Here is a 20670-nt window from a genome sequence, read left to right as displayed (position 1 = left end):
AACGCTTCTTATTCTGCCACTGTTAAATTTATTTGAAAAACATGTAACAGAATAAGTTTTCACTTTACATTACGAGGTGTATCCGTTTATTTTGCCCATTTTGTTTCGAACTCTAATGCCACACTTGCGGTAGCATGTCCAAAAGGAAACACTAAAAAGAGATCGTCGGTGCTGTGTGTCGGCTGCGCAACACCTCTTCATTAAAAAGTCTTTCAACTTGGTAAAAAACCACTTACGTAAAAGACTTCTAGCATGCTTGTGTGACAGAGGTATAAGATAGCTTGCAAGAATATTGGCAATCTGTCGAATGCATTGAGTCTTAAAAATGAACTCTCAACTGGCGTTCGTCTGCGAAAGGCCAAATAGGCAAGAAGAGGAGCTCCACAGTTAATGTTACCTTTAGCACACACAGCTTGTATCTTGAAACAGCGGGATAATATCAGTGATAACATGCAACCAGGTTTCACACGGATAGCGTACGTACCTGTTTTTTGCAGCATCCATGTCCAGTGTCAGCTTGGACAACTGCCTCCGCAGCTTGGAGATGTTGGGCAGGTCCGTCTGCAGTGGCAGCGCCCAAAGCAGACACAAATTAGGCAAATAATTGGCTATCAAAATAAGCTGTGCGCATACTTAACTACATCAGACTACCTCCCGGGAACTCTCAAAAGTTAAACATGCACACATTTACTGCACACATTTACAGTGGGCGTGCGGAGACGGCATGGCATCATGTAAGCTAACTGTCTTACCGCGCATTTAGTATTGGAGGTTGCATAATCTCCAAGTTTCAGCAGCCCGTTGGAGCGAGAGGCAGACGAAGCATTCGCTCCCCGCTGCCGGCACTTTTCATGATAGCGTTGTCCAAGTGCGGGCGACGCTATCAGCCACGGGGCGGAGTCCACGCGAAAGGGTGGCTGGCTTCGCTTAATTCGTACTGCCGATGTGAAGATATCACCAACGTGGCATGAAACCGTCTCATTCGTCATCGACTCCCATATTCATAAGAATGAATGGTCTCATTCAAATTTGCTTTTTTTTTTTTTTCGACCGTCCGATAATTCGTAAGATTCTACGGCTCGTCCCTGTGCAACAAAAATCAATCGGCGACTGTACTTATTTGCATAAAAGGTCGAATTTCAATACAAAGAAATTTCGATATAATGAAGCAAATTGCCGATTTTTACCTATTTCATTACACCGACGTTTAACTGTATTGCAAGCACATGTTTGCCTCAACAGAGAGATACCACAGTCTACGTGGTGTCTCTCTGCATGCGTCAACCTTGCAGCAAAAGTCTCGCACTTGCGGAGTCTCAGTGACCTTGTGTGTCCATTCAACCATTACGCATGACACCGAGATTAGCAAATACCCTGTGGGGCAAGCTCACCCACCTCGAGAAGCTGGTTGGTGGGCTGCAGCACCTGCCGGTCGGTCTCGCGCTCATAGTTGAGCAGCTCCTGGCCCAGCCGTTGCTGGAGGCCGGCACAGTCGGACAGCACTTGTCTGCGGGGCGGCATGGAACAATAAAGATTGAGAAGGGAAACTCCATATGCTGGCCTAATGCACACGAGGGGAAGAAAGCTACAATTTATCCTCGTAATCACAGACGCAACTCAACTCGGGTATGTTTCTCAACTCTGCCAAGTTGAAGGCTGTGTTACTTCACAAGTGAAGTAGCCCAGGGTGCGAATGGTAGAAAGTTCGAATACAAATTTAGCAGTCTCTGCTATTCAATTTATATTCAAGAACCCACCTTATAAAGTTCTCATAAACTCATTTCGCTTCGGATGTGAGGGATAGCAAGGCATATTCGAGTCAAAAGGGGGGAAACGCCAGCTGCAAGTACTGACGAAAGTCTCTGCTGCAGAAGAGCCGAAGCTGCTGCCAAGAGGCATCGGTTACTGAGCGAATGCATAGGGTTGCCGACTTGCTCAATAACTTCCAGTCACGAAAAGTAATTAACAAATGATGCCTCATCTTTAGTCAGTCTACAAGTTTGTTTTCTCGATACCTTTGAGACAATGTGCAGTGCTGTAACAATACACTTTGCTCTTGCAGCATTTGGTGATGTGCTCCAGTCTTTCATTACCAACATTTTTGTGGTTTGCTAGATACGATTGACTTTCAGTTGTTTCTAAGCCGACCTGGAGTAGAGTTGTAAATGGCATTACATGCATCACATAATGTAAATAAGCCATCTCCTTTTCTTTTACAAAGCGGACTTCACGTATCCATTACACTTTGCATTGTTTCAAAATGGGGACATATTTGGTACTTGATATTCGAAAGTAATTTTTTTCTTGAGTATTTATATTATATTCGATTACAATATCTTGCTATTTTAATGCCCAACTGTACTTCGAGAACACTCCTTCACCCGAGTGTGATGAGAAATTAGTTTAAAAATACACCTCTAGTTTAGCGCCCTCATATAAATGCAAAGGTGACATAATCTTAACTGTAGCAGAGCAACCACCCGATGTAGCTGAAGTGCAGTCAGTGCTTAATAGCAATTACGGTTTCAGCGGTTCTTGTGGAAAAAATGCAAGGGTTGTTCCCGGCTTCCACAGCTGCGATGAATAACTTTTAAAGAATAAAGGCAACATTACGCTTGAGAACTTAAGAATAAAACTCAGTTAACAACAGTGTATAGGCTTTCTTTTATGGCACAAAAAGAAAGAAAGCTAGAATAAGAATGCTTAACGAATGAACCATCACCGACCAACACGGAGCTTCCAGCCAGGTCACAAGCATAAGGGTGCTATGGTCACAAGGGTGCCTTCCATAGCTCTCCTCAGAAAATGAACAGTAACAACAATGACAATCCTTACCCAAGCAGTGTCTGGCTGCCAATATTCTTGTGACACTCCTGGAGACTGTGGAACAGGGCCAACTCTGGCACCTTTTTCTGCGCAGGATGAAACACGTCAAATGCAAATAAATGAGAAGGTCAGCAGTGAACCGCACCTGGCTTCTGGTTCAAACAAAGCCCACAACAAGGGCAGGTCCAGTATGCCCAGCACATATTTTCAATAAAAGTAGCAATGCAACCTTCCACTTCCACCCAGAAGAAGGAATGCCCACTTGCGCTTATTCCACATGAACGAACATTGCAATCGATCGTTTTAGATTGTCTGTAAGCATATATAAGCTCCAATACCCAAGGCATAGGCATCAGCCCAAACAGTGGTGCCGCCTGGTGCAACTGCACACTTGACAGACAGTATATCGCTTTGTCTGCCACAACAGAAAGACACTAACCAAATACCTTTTTCATGTTGGCAAGCTCACTTATAAAATTACTTGTTCTGATGAATGTCTAACCAGGAAGCCATGTCATCACACAGATGCTGGACATTTTGTGTGTCTATAATCATTCTCAGCTTTGCGAACAAACTCTCTTTCCTGCAAAAGTGGTGGCCCCAATGTTGAGTTTATCTTTTCTCATTTGGAGACAGTAAGCAAAGGGATGTTTAATGTTATGCTTGCTTTACTGTATACTGACAGTTGTCTCATTATCACCAGGAACAGAACTGATAACACTGAAATAGAAAGGGAATAGCAATCACAATATTTAAAGAGCAGTATGAAAATTTTGTGCACTTAGGAACACCTGCCAGGAAAGATATAACTAGTGCAATGTGCATAATCAAGCATAAAGTGACACTACAATTATCTTGGCAAATATTATAGAGATACATTATGGAGCTAATATTTCAATATCAAAGGCTTGCTGTCCGAGGAGCTGCATGGACGTCTTGTTTAACAACACACTGTGATTCATATATGTCATATATGTAAGATTTTCTTATCAGGAAGCGATGTCTAACAACTTCCACAGGCAAAAGGTCATAACATTTATCTTTCATGCAGCAATGAGATACGGAATAGCTGGCATAATAACAGTGTCTTTTTTTTTTTTCACTTTAACTGCTTACAGATGTTAATGTGAGGAGACATTGTTGTAACATATTTTTTTTAATGTAATCCTTTTAATTTCCTCTCATGCTGGATGACCAATCCCTACAATACCAGCATACAAGGAAACTGTTGCAAAGTTTTTTGATGCCGACAAGAATGATTCACAGAGTGGACTGTGCTTGCAGATAATGAAAGAAAAGGAATGGATTGGGAAAAGAATCGACAATAACTGTTTTTGCCTTTCACAAAATTAAACCAGCGAGAGCTCTCGCATAGAGCCAAGATGGATATATGCAGCGTTTCATGTACTCCTTGCGGGTAGGTAGCATAGCTCACTTTCTAAGCTTAAAGGAGTGCTCATGCACACTTTCAAAGATTTCGGATCCCTACCACATGCTTGTTGCACACAAAAGGATGACATTTAGCAAACACGTGGGTTGGGAAAGTCTTGTATGATGTCTTAAGTTGATAACTGAAGATTGTGTCAAAACGCTGGACCTGTCGTCAACATCACTGTCATGTCCTGACATAGAAGACTGCTTGCTGGCTTCGTGTATCAGCAAGGCTAGGTATGATGAAGTTACTCATAAAGGCATAAACAAAAGTGCTGCATGCATTTATTCTACCTGCGCTCGCCTGGGCAAACCACAGTGATTGCAGGAACAGAGTGACCCAACATATCCATGGCAACATGACGCACTCACCACCTGGTTGCCGAAAATGAAACTGGTTTGGAGAAAAGGTGTTGCAGTAAATTACTTAGGGCACTCTTGCTTTAGCTAACTTTTCTAAAGGCTTAAAATGTTTGGATCTTCACTGAACTCTTTCGTTACCGCTCAAAATGTGCTCATTTTTGGTGCTCTTATGTTTAGCATTTTATTTCAAGATGTAGCAGTCGCAACGTATACTGCGATATGTAAAATTATAGCCTGACCACTGATGTTTTAAATGGATGCATATTAGTACTAGCTGCTCAGATAATTCGAGAATTCTTCCAATGTGAAACTTCAAGGAAGCACCTTGAGGAACACGAATGAAAGCAATAATTTTTTATCTTTAGTGTAAGTACCGAGAGTTAAAAAGAAATCCGAAATATACGAAATATGCACCAGGTTCCTAGTTCCCAACTTTTGTAAGTCATACCCCACAAAAACATTACCTATTATAAATGCTATTGACACTAGCCATGCCATGTGGGGAAGCAGTAGCTCTGCAAATGGAAAAGGGGTAAGTTCCTATTGCACAGGGATAATTTGCTTTTACTTGTAGCAGCAGGCACCAAGTTTGTTTTTTACTGCATTCTTTAGGCTCACAAAGCATTGGCTGTCGGGTAAGAGAGCATGCAGAAGCCTCCCCATACTTGATTATTGCGTTCGATCAGCTTTTCTGTGCAATCAAGGAGGTTTAGTGTGCGTTCCAACTGGCGCTGGCGCCTCCGCATGCTTTGCTCAGTAGTACCTGTACAGTGCTGCACATAAATGTTGAGCAATGAAGAATACTGCACTGTAATGAATAAGGGTGTTTGCACAGGTGGTGTTCAAAATGCAAGAGATTAGACAGCTAGTCAAGCTTCGGTCGAAGGTCAGTCAGAAATAGACTGTGTGCTCTTCTGCGAGAGAGAACCCCACACGAGGGGAAGGATTGCTCGTAATAACTTGCACGTACGCTGTCGAAGTGCCGATGGATAAGAGCAATCCACGGTGGGGAAAATAAAGTTGCATTTGATAGTAGACGAACACAATTATCAAAATCACATGCACTCATGAGCATTTACCATTGTTTCAGACATAGATAAAACAGCCTACTTGTATGGTGCATTGTAAAATTAGACAACCCAAGAGAAGCTTCTCTGTCTTCACTGCTGCTGACATTTAAGAATTACGTTGCTGAGTCAACTAAAGTGCAAATTTTGTGTCTCTTTACTAAAGAAGTGCTAGGAGTACTGGAGGCTAGTTCCGATGGTACATCCAGTTCAAGGTTTATATTTCCAGACTTCTCAATCTGCCAAAAATTGTCAAATCTGACAAATAGTCAAGGTTCAGTGATTTCATATGGTTCATGATGTTGCTAGTAGATGAATTGCAACAGAAATGTTTGACAAAGCTTAAAAAAAACTTTTCTTAATTTAATCGATTTTTATAGTTGCGGTAATGAAAGAGTTGACGTAAAAAATCAAAAAATCAAAAATTTCACCTCAGTAATCCTATAAGGTGTCATTCATGTAGCAACATTTTTCACTCATATTGCGCACATTTTCTTGCATATACTGCACACCTGCTGCTTCCCAGTGAGGAACGCCATGGAGCATTTGGGTGCCTGTGAGGTTCCTTGTGAGATATTGGCACATAAATCCACATAATTATAGTCCAACTACAACTCAATTTCATTTCCACTAAATTGGTTTTAAATGATCAGTAGGTATATGCAATTAAACCTTGGCAAACCCAACCTAGCTAGTGACAGCCTACTATATGAATTAGGAGCCATTAAACAGAACTTTAGCAGATGATCTCGTCACATGGTGGTAAATGAATAAGACACACTGCTTGAGTGCTGATCTTCCTCTCATGCCTGGCTCCCTGGGTATTCACGCGAGCACTGTTTCTTAACGTTCTAGGTTCTGTCACTTCAGGATAGTTGTAATGAAGCACTTTTTTTTTTGGCTTTGATATCAGAGGTGAACGTTTGCTGGCTTTCTGTGATGCATCCACTTTTAATTGAAATGTACAATTTTTTGGGGTGGCCAATTTGTATCTATATTGCCTCAAATGTAGCTCTTTCTTCGATGATCCTAAATTTTATTTCGCTTGTTCTTTAAGCAAAGGAAATTCAGGCATAATGTTGAGTATGCTTATTATTTCGTAATTAAGAAAGGGTTAAAAGTTTCACGCTGTGTGTTAGAATGCGAACTTGGGTGACATTTTAGTGCCAGCAGAAATGGACAAAAGGGACATTATGATGTGCTATCCAGGGTGTCCGAGTCTCCCTTTTTGTCGTCGTCTGTTCGGTGTCAAAACGTTACGCAAAACTTAAGAGTGATGAAAAGCGATTGCTATGCAAAGAGAAGCTTCGAAATGATGGCTGCTGGCGCCAACAAGCGCACTGTGAAGAGCCGAGTGCGCTCACCTGCAGCTTCTCATTGTCCTCGAGAGAGACATGGTGCAGGCAGGAGAGGATGCGCTTGTGGGTGCAGGCACAGGTGTGCTTAATGCTGTCCACCCTCTTCTCGGCCTGGATCAGGTCTTCGGTCAGCACGTCGCTCTTGTCCGCCCTGCACAGGAAAGAGAGAACAACAATTCAGCGGCGATTTAGCAGTAAATGCCAGAGAACTATGTTAGCATAACGTTGCACCTCTTGGAGGTCCCGCATCCATGATTCAAACCACGTTAACCACACTGCAAAGCATTGTTCAGGAGCTCAGTGGACACATGTCCTGCCTCTTGAGGAGCAAAGTGCAACTGAAGGTGGTCTGGAGCATGCGCACATACACACGTGTGCACACACGGATGCACGCACGCATAAACACCTTTCTAAGCTCTCCCGTTTCCTTCTGCCCCTTCCACGTCATCGTCTTCCCACACTTCGCCCACTTTTCTTTTTCCACTTTGATACTCCTAAAGCTAAATACATTAAAGAGAAAACAGCTGACGAGAAATGAACAAAGAGCTTCATATGCATCTTGCCTTGCACCTTATGCAGCTGTTTAGATAGCAACAAAAAAGCATGATATGACAAATTCAACACACTTTTTTGGAGTCTACGTTGACCCAAGCTTTCTCGAAACACTTCAATTAAATGCTATGCAAGAGGCACATGGTGTTTGCAATTTCATTTTCCATTAAGCGCAAGGAACTGCTCACATTCTTCTCCCATTGCAGAAGTGCAGTGTCATTTAACTTTGCAGCCACATGCACGTTTATGTTCTACAGCAGGTTTTGCTGCTTAGCAAATGCGTGCCTGCCTGGCCGACAGGTGCTTCTTGGCTTTGAGAATGCACATTGGTCCCATGACAGAAGTGCAAATACCACATGCTCCCACAATGCAGGTCTTCATATGCTCAGGCTTGCAAGCATTGACAAAAAAAAACACTCTTTGCATTAAACAATAAAAATGTGGCTTGGCTGAAAGCAATAAACGCTTAGGTAATGACGGTAAATGCCACTTTTCAATGCCAGAGCATGCAAGAAATTGTTCCCAAAAACGGGTTGACCTATCTTCACCACTGTGAAAGGTAGCAGCTATCATCTTTCACAGATTCAATTCCTTTTCTCCTACTTTTCTAACTTGTTACTTCAAGTTAAAGTTAATGCAGCATTCGCAAGTGAGCAGACAGGTGTGCGTGCTATACAACCCAATACATCTGCGCTACGCTTTCGATCTTTGCCCTAAGACGGGCCTGCATACCACGGTAAAGAAGAAGAGGTGTGCGAGATATCCAAGTGTTTATATAGAGCCTAGCAACCCCCAAGGTGGATTTAGCTTGCAGAATGCAATTTTCTTAGGCCACATGACCAAAACAAGCAAACAAACAAGCCAAAGAATTACGAAAAAGTGAGTTGCGAGAAGATAAAATTGAGAGCTGAGGAGTTAACGAGGCAACTTTAGCCTACAAGATCAAATGTAAGCAGGCAAACTAATCTGCCAGAAAAGCACAACAAGACCTAAAAGAAAATATAAATGAGCAGCCCAACAAAACAAACATGTTCTGTGTGTTACTTTCGATATGTTTTTTTGCTTAGTCATGTCTTTGCTGATGTAGGACCTTGCACAATATAAGTGCATTAGTAAAACAGCTGCAGTGTCCATTTCACGCTTCTGGGTTTGTCGTTTCCTTTTTGCGCGTGCGCGCTCTGTGACCCAAATAACGTCGAACCAACTAGCCTAACCGCCAACTCGATTTAATCTGCAGACAACAAGCTCAACGGCGTCAATAAATCGAACTCATTCGATCTGCACCGAGTCGATCGGTGCATTTCGCACGTTTCGCCATATTATTTACTTTTCTTAGAGTAGAACTTGCACACTTCACGAAAAGAAGCAGTCTTTAGAACTCATTCCTTGTTTCACAAGTTCAGTTGGAAACACGTCCCCGAAAAGCAAACAGCAAAGCCGGAACGAGGACATTTTTGCATGGGACGTTTCTCGCTCGCGCGCGCCACGCCTTCCAACACCTCCGTCTGAGGCAACCCGAAGGCTGACTATGCAAACGCATCGGCGATAGCTTTCGAAACTAGGCACGAAAAGAACGCGTGCGCGTACCCTCGGCAGGCTCATCTGCTCCGCCGCGCATGCCGTGACGTCACGCGTGTTTCGCCTCGGTGCTCACGGTCGTCTGGAGGCGACGCCGCGCGTTTTGTTTTCAAGACGCCTGACCCCCGCCCGCCGCTGAGTCAGGGCCGTGGCGTCACTGGCGGATGCCCTGCCGCCACCGCTTTCTGTTTTCGTTGCTCGTCTGCTTTTCTGGAACCACTCGGATAGCAGACGGCAGCATTCGTTATCGGAGTTTCTCTCTCTCCTTTTCTCTAGAGATAGTGAAAAACAACTTCCTCCTTCACACCTCTAGCTGTTTCTTCATTATATTTACCTATTATATTCTCTATATTTGTTCTGTTCAGGTTGCATATAGGTTGCGGTTACCGTTAAGTTTGCGCCTATTCGACAGCATCCCTGTGCGTCCTGGCCATTAAGCGACCTTATATAGAAGTAACAATAGACGAAATCCCGTTGTTCCGCTGTTTCCTGGCTTCTGACATAAGAGGGAGGAAAAATAGGTGACAGACACTTTTGTTATAAGTCCTACTTACGGGGCCTCTGCACTCTAAGCATCTCCGTGCATTAGGCTTCCTGCTTTCGTTGCCAAATGGTCTGCGCCACCCAGGCCCTCAAAATCGTTAACCGCACAAGTGCGCGCAGTGATGATCTTTGTACGTTTCTTTTACAAGGCTACGTTTTTTTTACTAGCACAGTCTCTCTTTATCGCACACCGAAAGCGCGCCAGGCAGTGCAAAATAAATAATGAGTTCCGATTAAATGGCCACAAAGATAAACACCATATCAGCTTGGACTAATTATTTCTGAACCATATCTGCATTTAAGTATAAACCCCATGCAAGCGATCTTGCACGCGACAGCGACAGGCGACGCGATGGAGATGGCTGTCGCGTTCGCTCGTCGCCTACAAGTTGCACCCCATGCGAGCGATGACTTCGAGCGACGTCTCCCCAGTGTTGCCGGTATGACGGCAGCAATATAGGCGCCGAAACTAGCGTGACGCGTGTTTTATTAACTTAAGTTGATGTGTTTTACTGAAAAAAGCAGCATAAAATATTTCTGAAAGTCTTGCAGTAGGTTCTTATCCTTGCACATATAAAAATTCAATCGTTTGCTCGTTCCGTGCGACAATCGGAAGTACTGGAGTTATGTACATCCAGTTCCGGCTTTGCGCTATTGGCTAGTCGCTCATAGCACTTCCGGGCGACGAGCGACGAATTCTAGATTTGCAAAACCGAGCGATCGCGCGACAAGACCGAGCGATCTGTTCAAGCGACGGCCTGATCCGTCGCGCGAACCCGTCGCTCGTCGCTGTCGCGCACAAAATCGCGCTAATGGGGTTTATCCGTCGCGCGAACCCGTCGCTCGTCGCTGTCGCGCACAAAATCGCGCTAATGGGGTTTAGCCTTAAAGGCTAAACCCCATTAGCGCGATTTTGTGCGCGACAGCGACGAGCGACGGGTTCGCGCGACGGATCAGGCCGTCGCTTGAACAGATCGCTAGGTCTTGTCGCGCGATCGCTCGGTTTTGCAAATCTAGAATTCGTCGCTCGTCGCCCGGAAGTGCTATGAGCGACTAGCCAATAGCGCAAAGCCGGAACTAGATGTACATAACTCCAGTACTTCCGATTGTCGCACGGAACGAGCAAACGATTGAATTTTTATAGGTGCAAGGATAAGAACCTACTGCAAGACTTTCAGAAATATTTTATGTTGCTTTTTACAGTAAAATACATCAACTTAAGTTAATAAAGCACGCGTCACGCTAGTTTCGGCGTCTATATTGCTGCCCTCATACCGGCAACACTGGGGAGACGTCGCTCGAAGTCATCGCTCGCATGGGGTGCAACTTGTAGGCGACGAGCGAACGCGACAGCCATCTCCATCGCGTCGCCTGTCGCTGTCGCGTGCAAGATCGCTTGCATGGGGTTTATACTTTAGTCGTCGGAAGGCGACCTGAGTGTGAGCGGAGAAAGCAAGGACTTCCGCATTTTTTTCTTTGTTTTATTGTGCGCTCAAACCGCGTTGCTGGTGACGTCGGGGTAATAACGATACAGATAAAGTATAAACCCCATGCAAGCGATTTTTCCCGCGACAGCGACAGGCGACGCGATGGAGATGGCTGTCGCGTTCGCTCGTCGCCTACAAGTCGCACCCCATGCGAGCGACGACTTCGAGCGACGTCTTCCCAGTGTTGCCGGTATGAGGGCAGCAATATAGGCGCCGAAACTAGCGTGACGCGTGCTTTATTAACTTAAGTTGATGTGTTTTACTGTAAAAAGCAGCATAAAATATTTCTGAAGGTCCTCCAGTAGGTTCTTATCCTTGCACGTATAAAAATTCAATCGTTTGCTCGTTCCGTGCGACAATCGGAAGTACTTGAGTTATGTACACCCAGTTCCGGCTTCGCGCTATTGGCTAGTCGCTCATAGCCCTATCTAGGCACTTTAATAGCACTTCCGGGCGACGAGCGACGAATTCTAGATTTGCAGAACCGAGCGATCGCGCGACAAGACCAATCGATCTGTTCACGCGACGGCCCGATCCGTCGCTCGTCGCTGTCGCGCACAAAATCGCGCTCATGGGGTTTAGCCTTTATCTTTAACACTTTATCTTTGGCGGATTTCGGTCTATATTGGGCAGGAGCAGTTAACGAGAGCTCAAACCCTGAATTATTGCTTACTTTCGAAAGAAAATCTATCATTCCTCATTTGTAAAGAACAATGCGGAGCTAGTGCGAGAGTATGAAGGTGGCGTCGCCACGCGTAGACCTTTCGTTTCTCGTTCAGCCAACGGCGAGAATTGTGTGTTTGGTATCGCATAAGCAAAACAATCTAACTTAGTATTTCTAGTGAGAGCTCGCTGCCGTAGCTGGATTTAGCACACTAACAGTGCACGCTCTTGTGAGCACCCGGCACTCGATGGGGTAGTTCTATCGCCAGCGCACAAAGCGGCGTGACATTGCGCTTGCTGAATTTTTTTTTCTCCAGGGAGGACACATTCTGAACCGCAGGCTCCGAGAGACTTTCGGAACTCGAATGGTTGAAACACTCGTCACGGCCGAGTCATCCGGGGCCCCGGAAGAAGCGATAGACCACACGCGCATCACTTTTTTTGTCGTCTGTTTCGCTCTTTGGCGGCGCCGTGTGCAGCAGACGACACCTCGCACGATCGTCCTCGACAAAAGGCCTCGTCACGAAGAAGGCTGTGCCCGAGGAACCACGGCATCGGCGCCGATGGCCTCTTCCGAAACACAGCGAGCGTGCGACGACGCCCAGTCACGAAATCCACGCGAGGTCGCTTGCCCGGCTTGCCCGTCAGCGATGAGCCACGAGCTGCGTTCCGGAAGGCCGTGTCGCCGCTTATTTTCTCTTTTTTCCAAGACGCGCATCCTGCAGTTTGACGCCTACGGGCGGTGCATATGTATGCGCGCCAGGCGTCACCGTATACGCGACGTCCCCCCCCCCCCCTCTCGTCATCTACACAGGAAGTCGCCTATCCAGCCGGCCAAGAACGCTCAGCTCATAACACCACGCTCGGAGAGGCGTACGGGAGGACCGCGTCAATCAATCGTTGCCGGCGCACAGAGTGGCGATCGGATCACGGAGTGAACGTCTTTCGGGGTCGGTGCAAGGAGAACGCTCTCCCGTGATGTGCGAGCGTCGGCGGATGGCAGAACGTCGAGGCTGGCCCCCTGGTATCGCTCGCGTGCTGCTGCTCCTGCGAGGTGACGGGGCTGTCGGAAGCATCCGTCAGGTCGCCGAGATGCCGAACGTTTCGCCATCCTTCCACACCGACACGACTGGTACGAGGTTATGTGCATTCAAAGGTTCCTGATAAGCAAACCTCTTGCCCGTACAAGCGCGGCATGCAGCTTTCACTGCAATGACAACGATCTGTGCCAACAGACGCCAACACAGTATACCAAGGCCCCGAACGGCAATGATAACTCTAGCGTTGCAAGCTGCCTTGTTTTCGGGGTGCAGCCTCTTCAAAAGTTTCCCCACCCGGTGCACACGTGACGACTCAAGTTGACGCCATTGTGCGCATTCGAACGCGCCACGGATGTTTCGGAATTACAAGAGAAAACTTGGCGATTGAGACGGCGCGAAAACTATCGAGCATGCATGTTTAGTTGGCTCGTTACAGTGTTCATCGAAGCTAACCGATGACATATAGTTACCCTTCTTGCGGCCTTGGGCTTTAAGAATACTGAAAGAAAGGCTCAAATCTGCGGTGGAGAATGGCGGTTGCTGGCGTAAAGCTAGGATTGCTGGCGTAAAGGTAGGGAGCGTTCGGAATGCATTACCGTTTTAGGACGATAACTAGTTCGCAAGAAAGAAGAAAATGAGATCTCAGCAGTGGCCGGCATCAGCCGTCATTCAGTGTCAAAGGGCACAATCATAAAATCCCTCCAACTATACATTCATCCATACGGTGCTCAAATGCTTTGGAGACCGAGTAGGTCAGTATTCATTGAATTCGTGAGTTCGGATACAGCTCTTACAGGGAGCTTGCATCGGCTCTGGGCACGGTTTCTAATCATTTGCCGAAAGCTGCGGCTCGTAAATTATGCAGTACAAGCGAACACCCCACGGCTGCATCTGGGTATAGCCTTAGCAGTGACATATATGATAAAGTAAGTTTGGAGACTTGGGCCGGGACGACGCATAACGTTTCTGTTCCAACTCTATTCCTCTTCGCGCTTCGTCAGAGGTTCGACCGCTGTTCCGCCCACGTTGTCACCGCGATCGGCCAGCCGTGAACTGTCCGTGATTATACCGGTCTTCGTTACGCTGGTGGCGTCTATACAGGGCGTAAAAAGCGCTGAAAGACCGCGCATTGCAGGTATTTGACAAGTCGACGTCATTTGCTGCGTCATGCAGCCTTTGTGAAGAAACGGTGTGCCGCACGTGCTATCATTAACTCTGCGCTAACATTACGCCTCCTCGCTATATGCGCCGAGATGCGCGAGTATACAAAGGACACGGCGACCGGAAACCGGGGCAAGCAGACGGCGAGCAAACTGTCACCGGAAGGAGACCGCAACGACGACGCCTACTGAAGCCGGACGCAGAGAGGGTGACGGGGAAGACAACGACCCGGAACAAAAGCTGGAGCGCGCGCTTGTTCGGACGAGCGAAACAACAGAGGAAGGAGAACAAAAATGGCCGCGGATGATGCAGCACGGCCACGGCCTGGCACTGCGTCCCGTGGCGGAGATGGGGGGGGGGGGGGGGGGGGTGCGAAGTGTGACCAGAAAGAAGGCACGAAACATCGCCGAAGGCTACACGCTCGACGGGCGCATCTCGCTCGGCCCTCGAAGAGAGCTTCCCTAAAAGCGATCGATGGTCATCGGGAGGAAAGAACAGAAGACACTGGAAATGAACTAAGAAAAAAAAAATAAAAGAAAGGCAACAGCGAAGAGACGCCGTGCTCTGGATCGAGTCACTCCCGATTCTTGAGGGTGACATCGCTGGTTCGTTGTTTTTTTGTTGTTATCTTACTATAAAGCTATATACAACAAGCCCCCACAGACACACCGACGTCACGCATGGACCGTGCGGATCTTCACCACCAAAGATACGCAAGGAGCCCACAACGAAGGAAGTCGAGTATGTTCATGCCCGTCGGCGACCGGGGCACACGGCGCCATATTCCCCTGTTGGGTCACGCTCGAGAATGACCCGAGGGAGAGCGGGATTATCGAACGGCACGCTTCGCCAATGCGCTTTGAACATTTATTTGGAGCCTTTACTTCTGCTGTCGCGTTCTTTTGGTTATGCGAATAAATATGTATCATAATCACCATCATAAACTAACAGCATTTGCAAGGTGATCACACCCGAGAAACATGATGATGAAATAGATGTATGCCGCCGCGAAATTGAGCCGCAATTTAATACGAAATAAAAAAAGCTGCGTGCGCGACATAAAAGTGTACACGCAAGAGTGAACGAGTTAAACAAATGAATGGGCATCGGGTCAGTACCGCCCGAACACATTACGCAACAAGAATGAAGATGGCGTCGCGATGCAGAACCGCGCAAGCTATAGACAAAGCTAATTCCCATAAGACGCTGCGCTATCGCCAGCTAATGCGCGCGCAACATTCACGCAAGCGCACTGCATGTAGCCACAGCTCCTTGAAGGCTACGCTCCACCATCAGCCTACTCTGTGTCCGTTGCAGGGCCAATCCTCTCCCGGCGATCGCCAATCACCGGCTGCCGTGCGTCCACAGTGTCCATCCGTATGTATACCTAGAAATTTACCGACCCCGCGACTCCTAATCCCGTGGCGTACTGCTCGACTACTACTGCTCGACGACTGCTGACACCACTGTAATGCTAACAGACCACCAGTTACGCGCCCTACGCATTACGTACATGCCCTGTCCCACGAGACGCTGTACTATGGAGTGAAGGGCCACCTCCACTCCAGTCCCCTTTTTTCATTCGTCTGTAGAGTTGTTTATCCACGTGGTCTGCGGTGCGCGCCACAACGTTTTGCCACGTGTCAAAGCTAGCTCACGGTTACTCCAACGACTCTGCTGTGGGAACATTTCATATTCATCGACGTACACGGAGGTTTTTAAGCTCACGCGCAAGCAGAATGGCTATACAGACCTTGTAGCCACCTTAGCGGAATTATTGCACGCCGCGGTCGCGCTATTCCTCCTTGATACACATTTTATTAGCGTATAAGTAACCGCACCGCTGGCCGCAACGCTTTCTGACGAAGCGCAGCAAGCGCAAGTCAGTTGTCTAGCGCACTATCAGAGTCCTTCAGTACTTGTATCATCCGTTCGGGAAAGTGGTGGGGCAACACATTACAACCCAATGACGCTGCGCGCATGTTACAGGGCTGCGGGCGATACGTGACAAAACGTTCGAGGATTGGCATCGCGTGATAACCGTTGCGCGGCATGGTACTGTAGGCAACGCCCTGGCCTTGTGGAATACGCGCACCGACAGAACCTGATCCGGCCAGGAAACTAACAAGAGATTCGAAGAGTCATCGCATCGGGGACAGTATATAGAAAACGAGCGCGCGTCTTTGACCGAAACCGAAAAACCGAAACCTACATGTCAAGCCTCAGGCGAGCTACAGGAGAAAACATGGCGAAGTGGGCACGTTATCGATTGTTCCTGGCGTCTGATACGCGCTATCTCCCACCGTACAGACCGGCGCGTCTTGGCGGGATTGCAAGACACTCGAGCAGCGACTACCACTAAACAAAGAGATCAGCGGACACGGGGGGGGGGAGGGGGTCGAACTCCACTCGACGGTTCGGCGACCCCCACGCTCCAACGTGCACGTGGTCAAAGACCGAGCCAGAAACGCTGTTGTGGTCGCTGGACCATTTCGACGACAACTCGATGGGTCAAGCTTCGCCACACTTCCGGGCGCGGTGGCGCCACTGCCCAGCTCGTTCGAGGAAGTTACGCATTCACACCGGCTGCGCTGTCAGAGCTAATCGCGATCGCCTTGTATACACTTTAGCCCATAGTGACAGCGCTGTTCATCGGACACCCAGCGGATAAGCATGTAAATAGTCACTGCAGCAGGGCGACTGACACTCCCCTAATAAGCGGCGGTAAGGAAGCTCAGATTAAACGAAGGCCATAATACACGCACTAGATAAAGGGCCGTCTTAGAACAGCCCAACAGCAACTGTGTACACTATCCGCAAGATACTACGCCTATACGGTATAGAAGTACTCGGGCGCACAGGAGTTCCCGGTGCTACATTATATATATATATATATATATATATATCGCGGCAATGGTTCAGTGACCTGAATCATTGCCGCGAGCGGGTAAGTTGCTTTCCTGTTTCTCCAAGCTTACTCAACAGTTCAATCGAACAGAATAAGCTCGTCTCCGCCGAGTTTTAATCGGCTTTCGGTGCCCGCTGGCTTTGTGCAATTGTCGCTAGAGGTTAAACATCTCTCCGCCAGTTCGCCCGAGGTTTCCCAACTCGTAAAGAAATCAAATAGGGGAGCTACATAACGGAACCAATGCGGCGCTGGGAGAGTTTGCACTGCAGATGTATTAAAAGAAGAAAGATAAAAAAAGTAAGCAGAACACATCCTTCGTATAATCACCTAGGTCAATGCGACTACTAACCAAGCGGTGGTGACTACGTAATTTGGTTATGAGAACTTCGTTATTAGTAGATCTTCTTTAATTATCATGTTTATGCTATGTAAATATATGTAGATGCATAGAGTATGTGTTGGGCACATACCCAGTGGACCGCGTTGTTTACTTGATAAGGCAACAGCGCGGTCGAAGCTATATAGTAGACAACTCGCGTATAGCTAACTGTATCAGCGGACACGGGGGGGGGGGGGGGGGGTCGAACTCCACTCGACGGTTCGGCGACCCCCACGCTCCAACGTGCACGTGGTCAAAGACCGAGCAGATATATATATCTATATAGGATATAGATATATATAAGAGGATATAGATCGAGACACACAGTTGCCGAAGAAGGCTAAGAATCCTAATCGCATTAAACAAAATATAGCGGCAGGGCGTGTGTTGTGTGTTTGTGAGGGAGAGAGAGAGAGAGCACATTGTTGACATCGAGAACCCGACCGACAGGTGCAGGCGAAGCAAGTGAACGACGACTCGCACAGCATCTCGCACATCTACGGAGCAGGAAACGTAACCGAGACGTCAGCTAGACGGACAGAGGCGAGACGAAAGCCGGCGAGCAGGGCGCGACTACGGTGGTACGCCTGGGCTGAAACTTTGCATCGTTCTTTTTTTTTTTTTTTTTTTTGGCCACACACGACGCGGAGGAACGAAAGACCACGGAGACAGCCCGATCGACCGCGCCGCGACCCTAATCTCTGGTCCCCGCCTATAACCCCCCCCCCCCCCCCCCCCCCCCGCTTGTTCTCCAGTTCTCAGAGGTTTTCGACCAGCCCGCGGACATTTCACACGTGTCATCAGCGATGCAGACAATGGGGTAGGCGCGGCAGCAAAAGACTGAGAAAGACGCTTAGCAATGCAGACACGCGAGGTTGTTGGAGAAACACAAAGGGAAGAAGAAGAAAAAAAAAAAAAAAAGGAGTGATTGGGGGGGGGGGGGGGAGTACAGACGTTAACTTCGCCTACACGCAAAGCGCGGGTATAGAATAAGGAGGGAAAAATAGAGCGCGCGCCTCACATATGCGCGCTATTATGCGTGATCGCTCACGCGACGTCAGGATATAAAGTGGGCTGTAAAATGAAGACGAATGATCCCTTCGCCCACGCTCATTGTCCAAAACGCGGTCGCATTTTATTAGATTCGAATTTCATCCAAAAGAGACTCGATCGGTCCCTTGCTCGGCCCACTAGGAAAGGAACCACCGATGACCTCGGAAAGCAGATCACATAGGCCGACCGTGTTTCCCGAGGTCTTGACGCAGGCACGCGAACCGAAGCTCTGGGTGGTATAGCTCTCGTGGTCGGCGAGAGAGCTAGCTGCCGAAATTTCTGCAACATACCGTAGTGAAAAAAATACATATGGCGGTTTTCTGCGAAAATCATTACCGTTGTAAGTTTTTAAGCTATCAGCTGTTGCTTTCTTTCACTACGTCGCTGTACATTGTTGCGGTCACGGCGACAGAGTGAAAAACATTTATCGTCGGTGGCATTAATAGCTCCAACTTGCACTTTGTTCGTTTCCTGATGCCCAACTGTTGCGTACCTTTTTGCGAGCTTGTGCGTGAGTGCGTGTGCTTTTTTTTTTCTTTCGTTCGTCTTTTCGATATACGAAACCTGCAGCGACATGCCAGGCGCTTCGCTCAGCTAACCTCTCCAAGTATTACGAAACATCTGCGCTCCCTAAAAAGCGGTCGCTTTTCGGGCACACTGGTATGACAGTTTCCTTGCGACACATTCTTGGAATACGCAAGTTGTGTCTACGACGCGCGGGCAATACACGGCCATATACGCGGTGCGAATCACGTGGCTGTGAGTGGACGACAGGGCACTGTCCGAAGCTATAGCTGTGTGGCACAACGCATGCGTCATTTCTTTTTTTTTAACAGTGAAGTCCGAAGACCCACTAATGTATGTGGCCACGTGAAAGCGCCGACGGAAGTATCAAGGCACGTGATGTATATACGTCCTACGATCAGGTTTCAGTCGAGCAGACGGATGATTCAACGCCCAAGGAGATGAAATCGGAGCCGGTAGTTCTGCGAAAGCGAAGCCGCGTCGTCCATGCCTGCGTTTTTTTTTTCTTTCGTTTAATCGAGTTTGGCGGTTCCGTTCGCGCCTTATGAAAGCACGAGAGAGCAAGTGACCGACACAATCCAAGTATAAGGACAACGCACGTAGTCACACACACACAAAAAAAGAAAGAACTGAGGAAAGGATTTCGACTCATCGTCGGCAGCGAAGCAGAAACGCTCGACGAAGGCAGATTTCAACGCAGCGTCAGCGTAAAACACAGAAAGCCAGCTCAGGTGCTACGTTCGGTTAACGCACTCCCAGGTGACGCGATCGCCGAGGTATATGTGCACGTGGATTGCTAAACGGATTCACGAGTGTGTGCGGCACTTCGTCGGTGCACGTATACGCACACGGGCGGCCGCGAACGCGTCACACTGCCGCGACAGGCGGCGTGACACAGGCGCGCATACCTGCGACGCGAGCAAACTTTCGCGAGCCGATCGTCCCCATTCCGTTGACGTCACGGCGCACGCATGCGCATGCACAGCGTTTGCGCAACAAGCAGGCGGGCGACCAGCGCGAGATCGAACCCAGGCGACGTCGCCATGATTTGACTCGCAAATGACACGCCCCAACAAGCGAAAACACGCGCGCGTGCGTCCACATGCGGTATTTATGCGCCCGCGCGAACGAAGCGCGGATACTCGTCGCCGACAAACACACACACACACACGCCGATGCATGTCGCGCGTCGCGCAGCGTCGACGCGCATAGAGAGACCCGCGTTCGCATTCCGTGCCGCGCCAAGCGTTTCTTTCCCGCGGGAATAAGTGCGCGCGGAGGGAGGCGGCAAAAAAATAAATAGATAAATAAAAGAACGAGCGCTGCAGGAGCGCATATACGACAGACACAGCGGACACGGACACACACACACGGACGGACGGAGAGCGCGCGACAACTTTCACGCGGCTCGACACGGGCGCGACGCGCGCACGTTCCGGTTCCCGTGGCACGCACTCGTGCAGGCGGGTCCGCGGCATGCGCGTGCGACAGTTGGTTCCCTGCCCGCGTGCGCGGGAAATGCAGGAGCGCGTCAGCGACCTCTATTTGAGCCTGTAATCAGCGACCTCCGATATGCGAGACCGCCACGTCAAAAGATTCAGCCATTGTCGGTTTTCCGTCGTGCGCGCCCTTTAGAGCGGGGTTTTATATGCACAAGGAAGGTGGACGCAGCGCCAAGGCGCGAGCCAGTCACAGGCATCCCCTCCCTCCGGAGGAATGAAAGCGTGTGTTCGCGT

At 48.2% G+C, this 20670-nt stretch overlaps 1 protein-coding gene across 1 annotated transcript in view; it reads right to left on the bottom strand.

The window, feature by feature from the left end:
- LOC142590420 (uncharacterized) overlaps positions 1-20670 on the bottom strand; it is a 184607-nt gene that overhangs the window by 38724 nt on the left and 125213 nt on the right. Inside the window, exons 2-5 of the mRNA XM_075702516.1 lie at positions 7052-7196; positions 2836-2912; positions 1396-1507; positions 485-561 (exon numbers count right to left, since the gene is read on the bottom strand). Of these exons, the coding sequence (XP_075558631.1) occupies positions 485-561; positions 1396-1507; positions 2836-2912; positions 7052-7196 (411 nt within the window). The remainder of the gene's footprint in view (positions 1-484; positions 562-1395; positions 1508-2835; positions 2913-7051; positions 7197-20670) is intronic.

This window comes from Dermacentor variabilis, chromosome 8 (genome assembly GCF_050947875.1).
Source record: "Dermacentor variabilis isolate Ectoservices chromosome 8, ASM5094787v1, whole genome shotgun sequence".
NCBI classification, from domain to species: Eukaryota; Metazoa; Arthropoda; class Arachnida; order Ixodida; family Ixodidae; genus Dermacentor; species Dermacentor variabilis.
The sequence above is the reverse complement of the archived record's forward strand: the minus strand, read 5'-3'. Positions and strand labels throughout refer to the sequence as shown.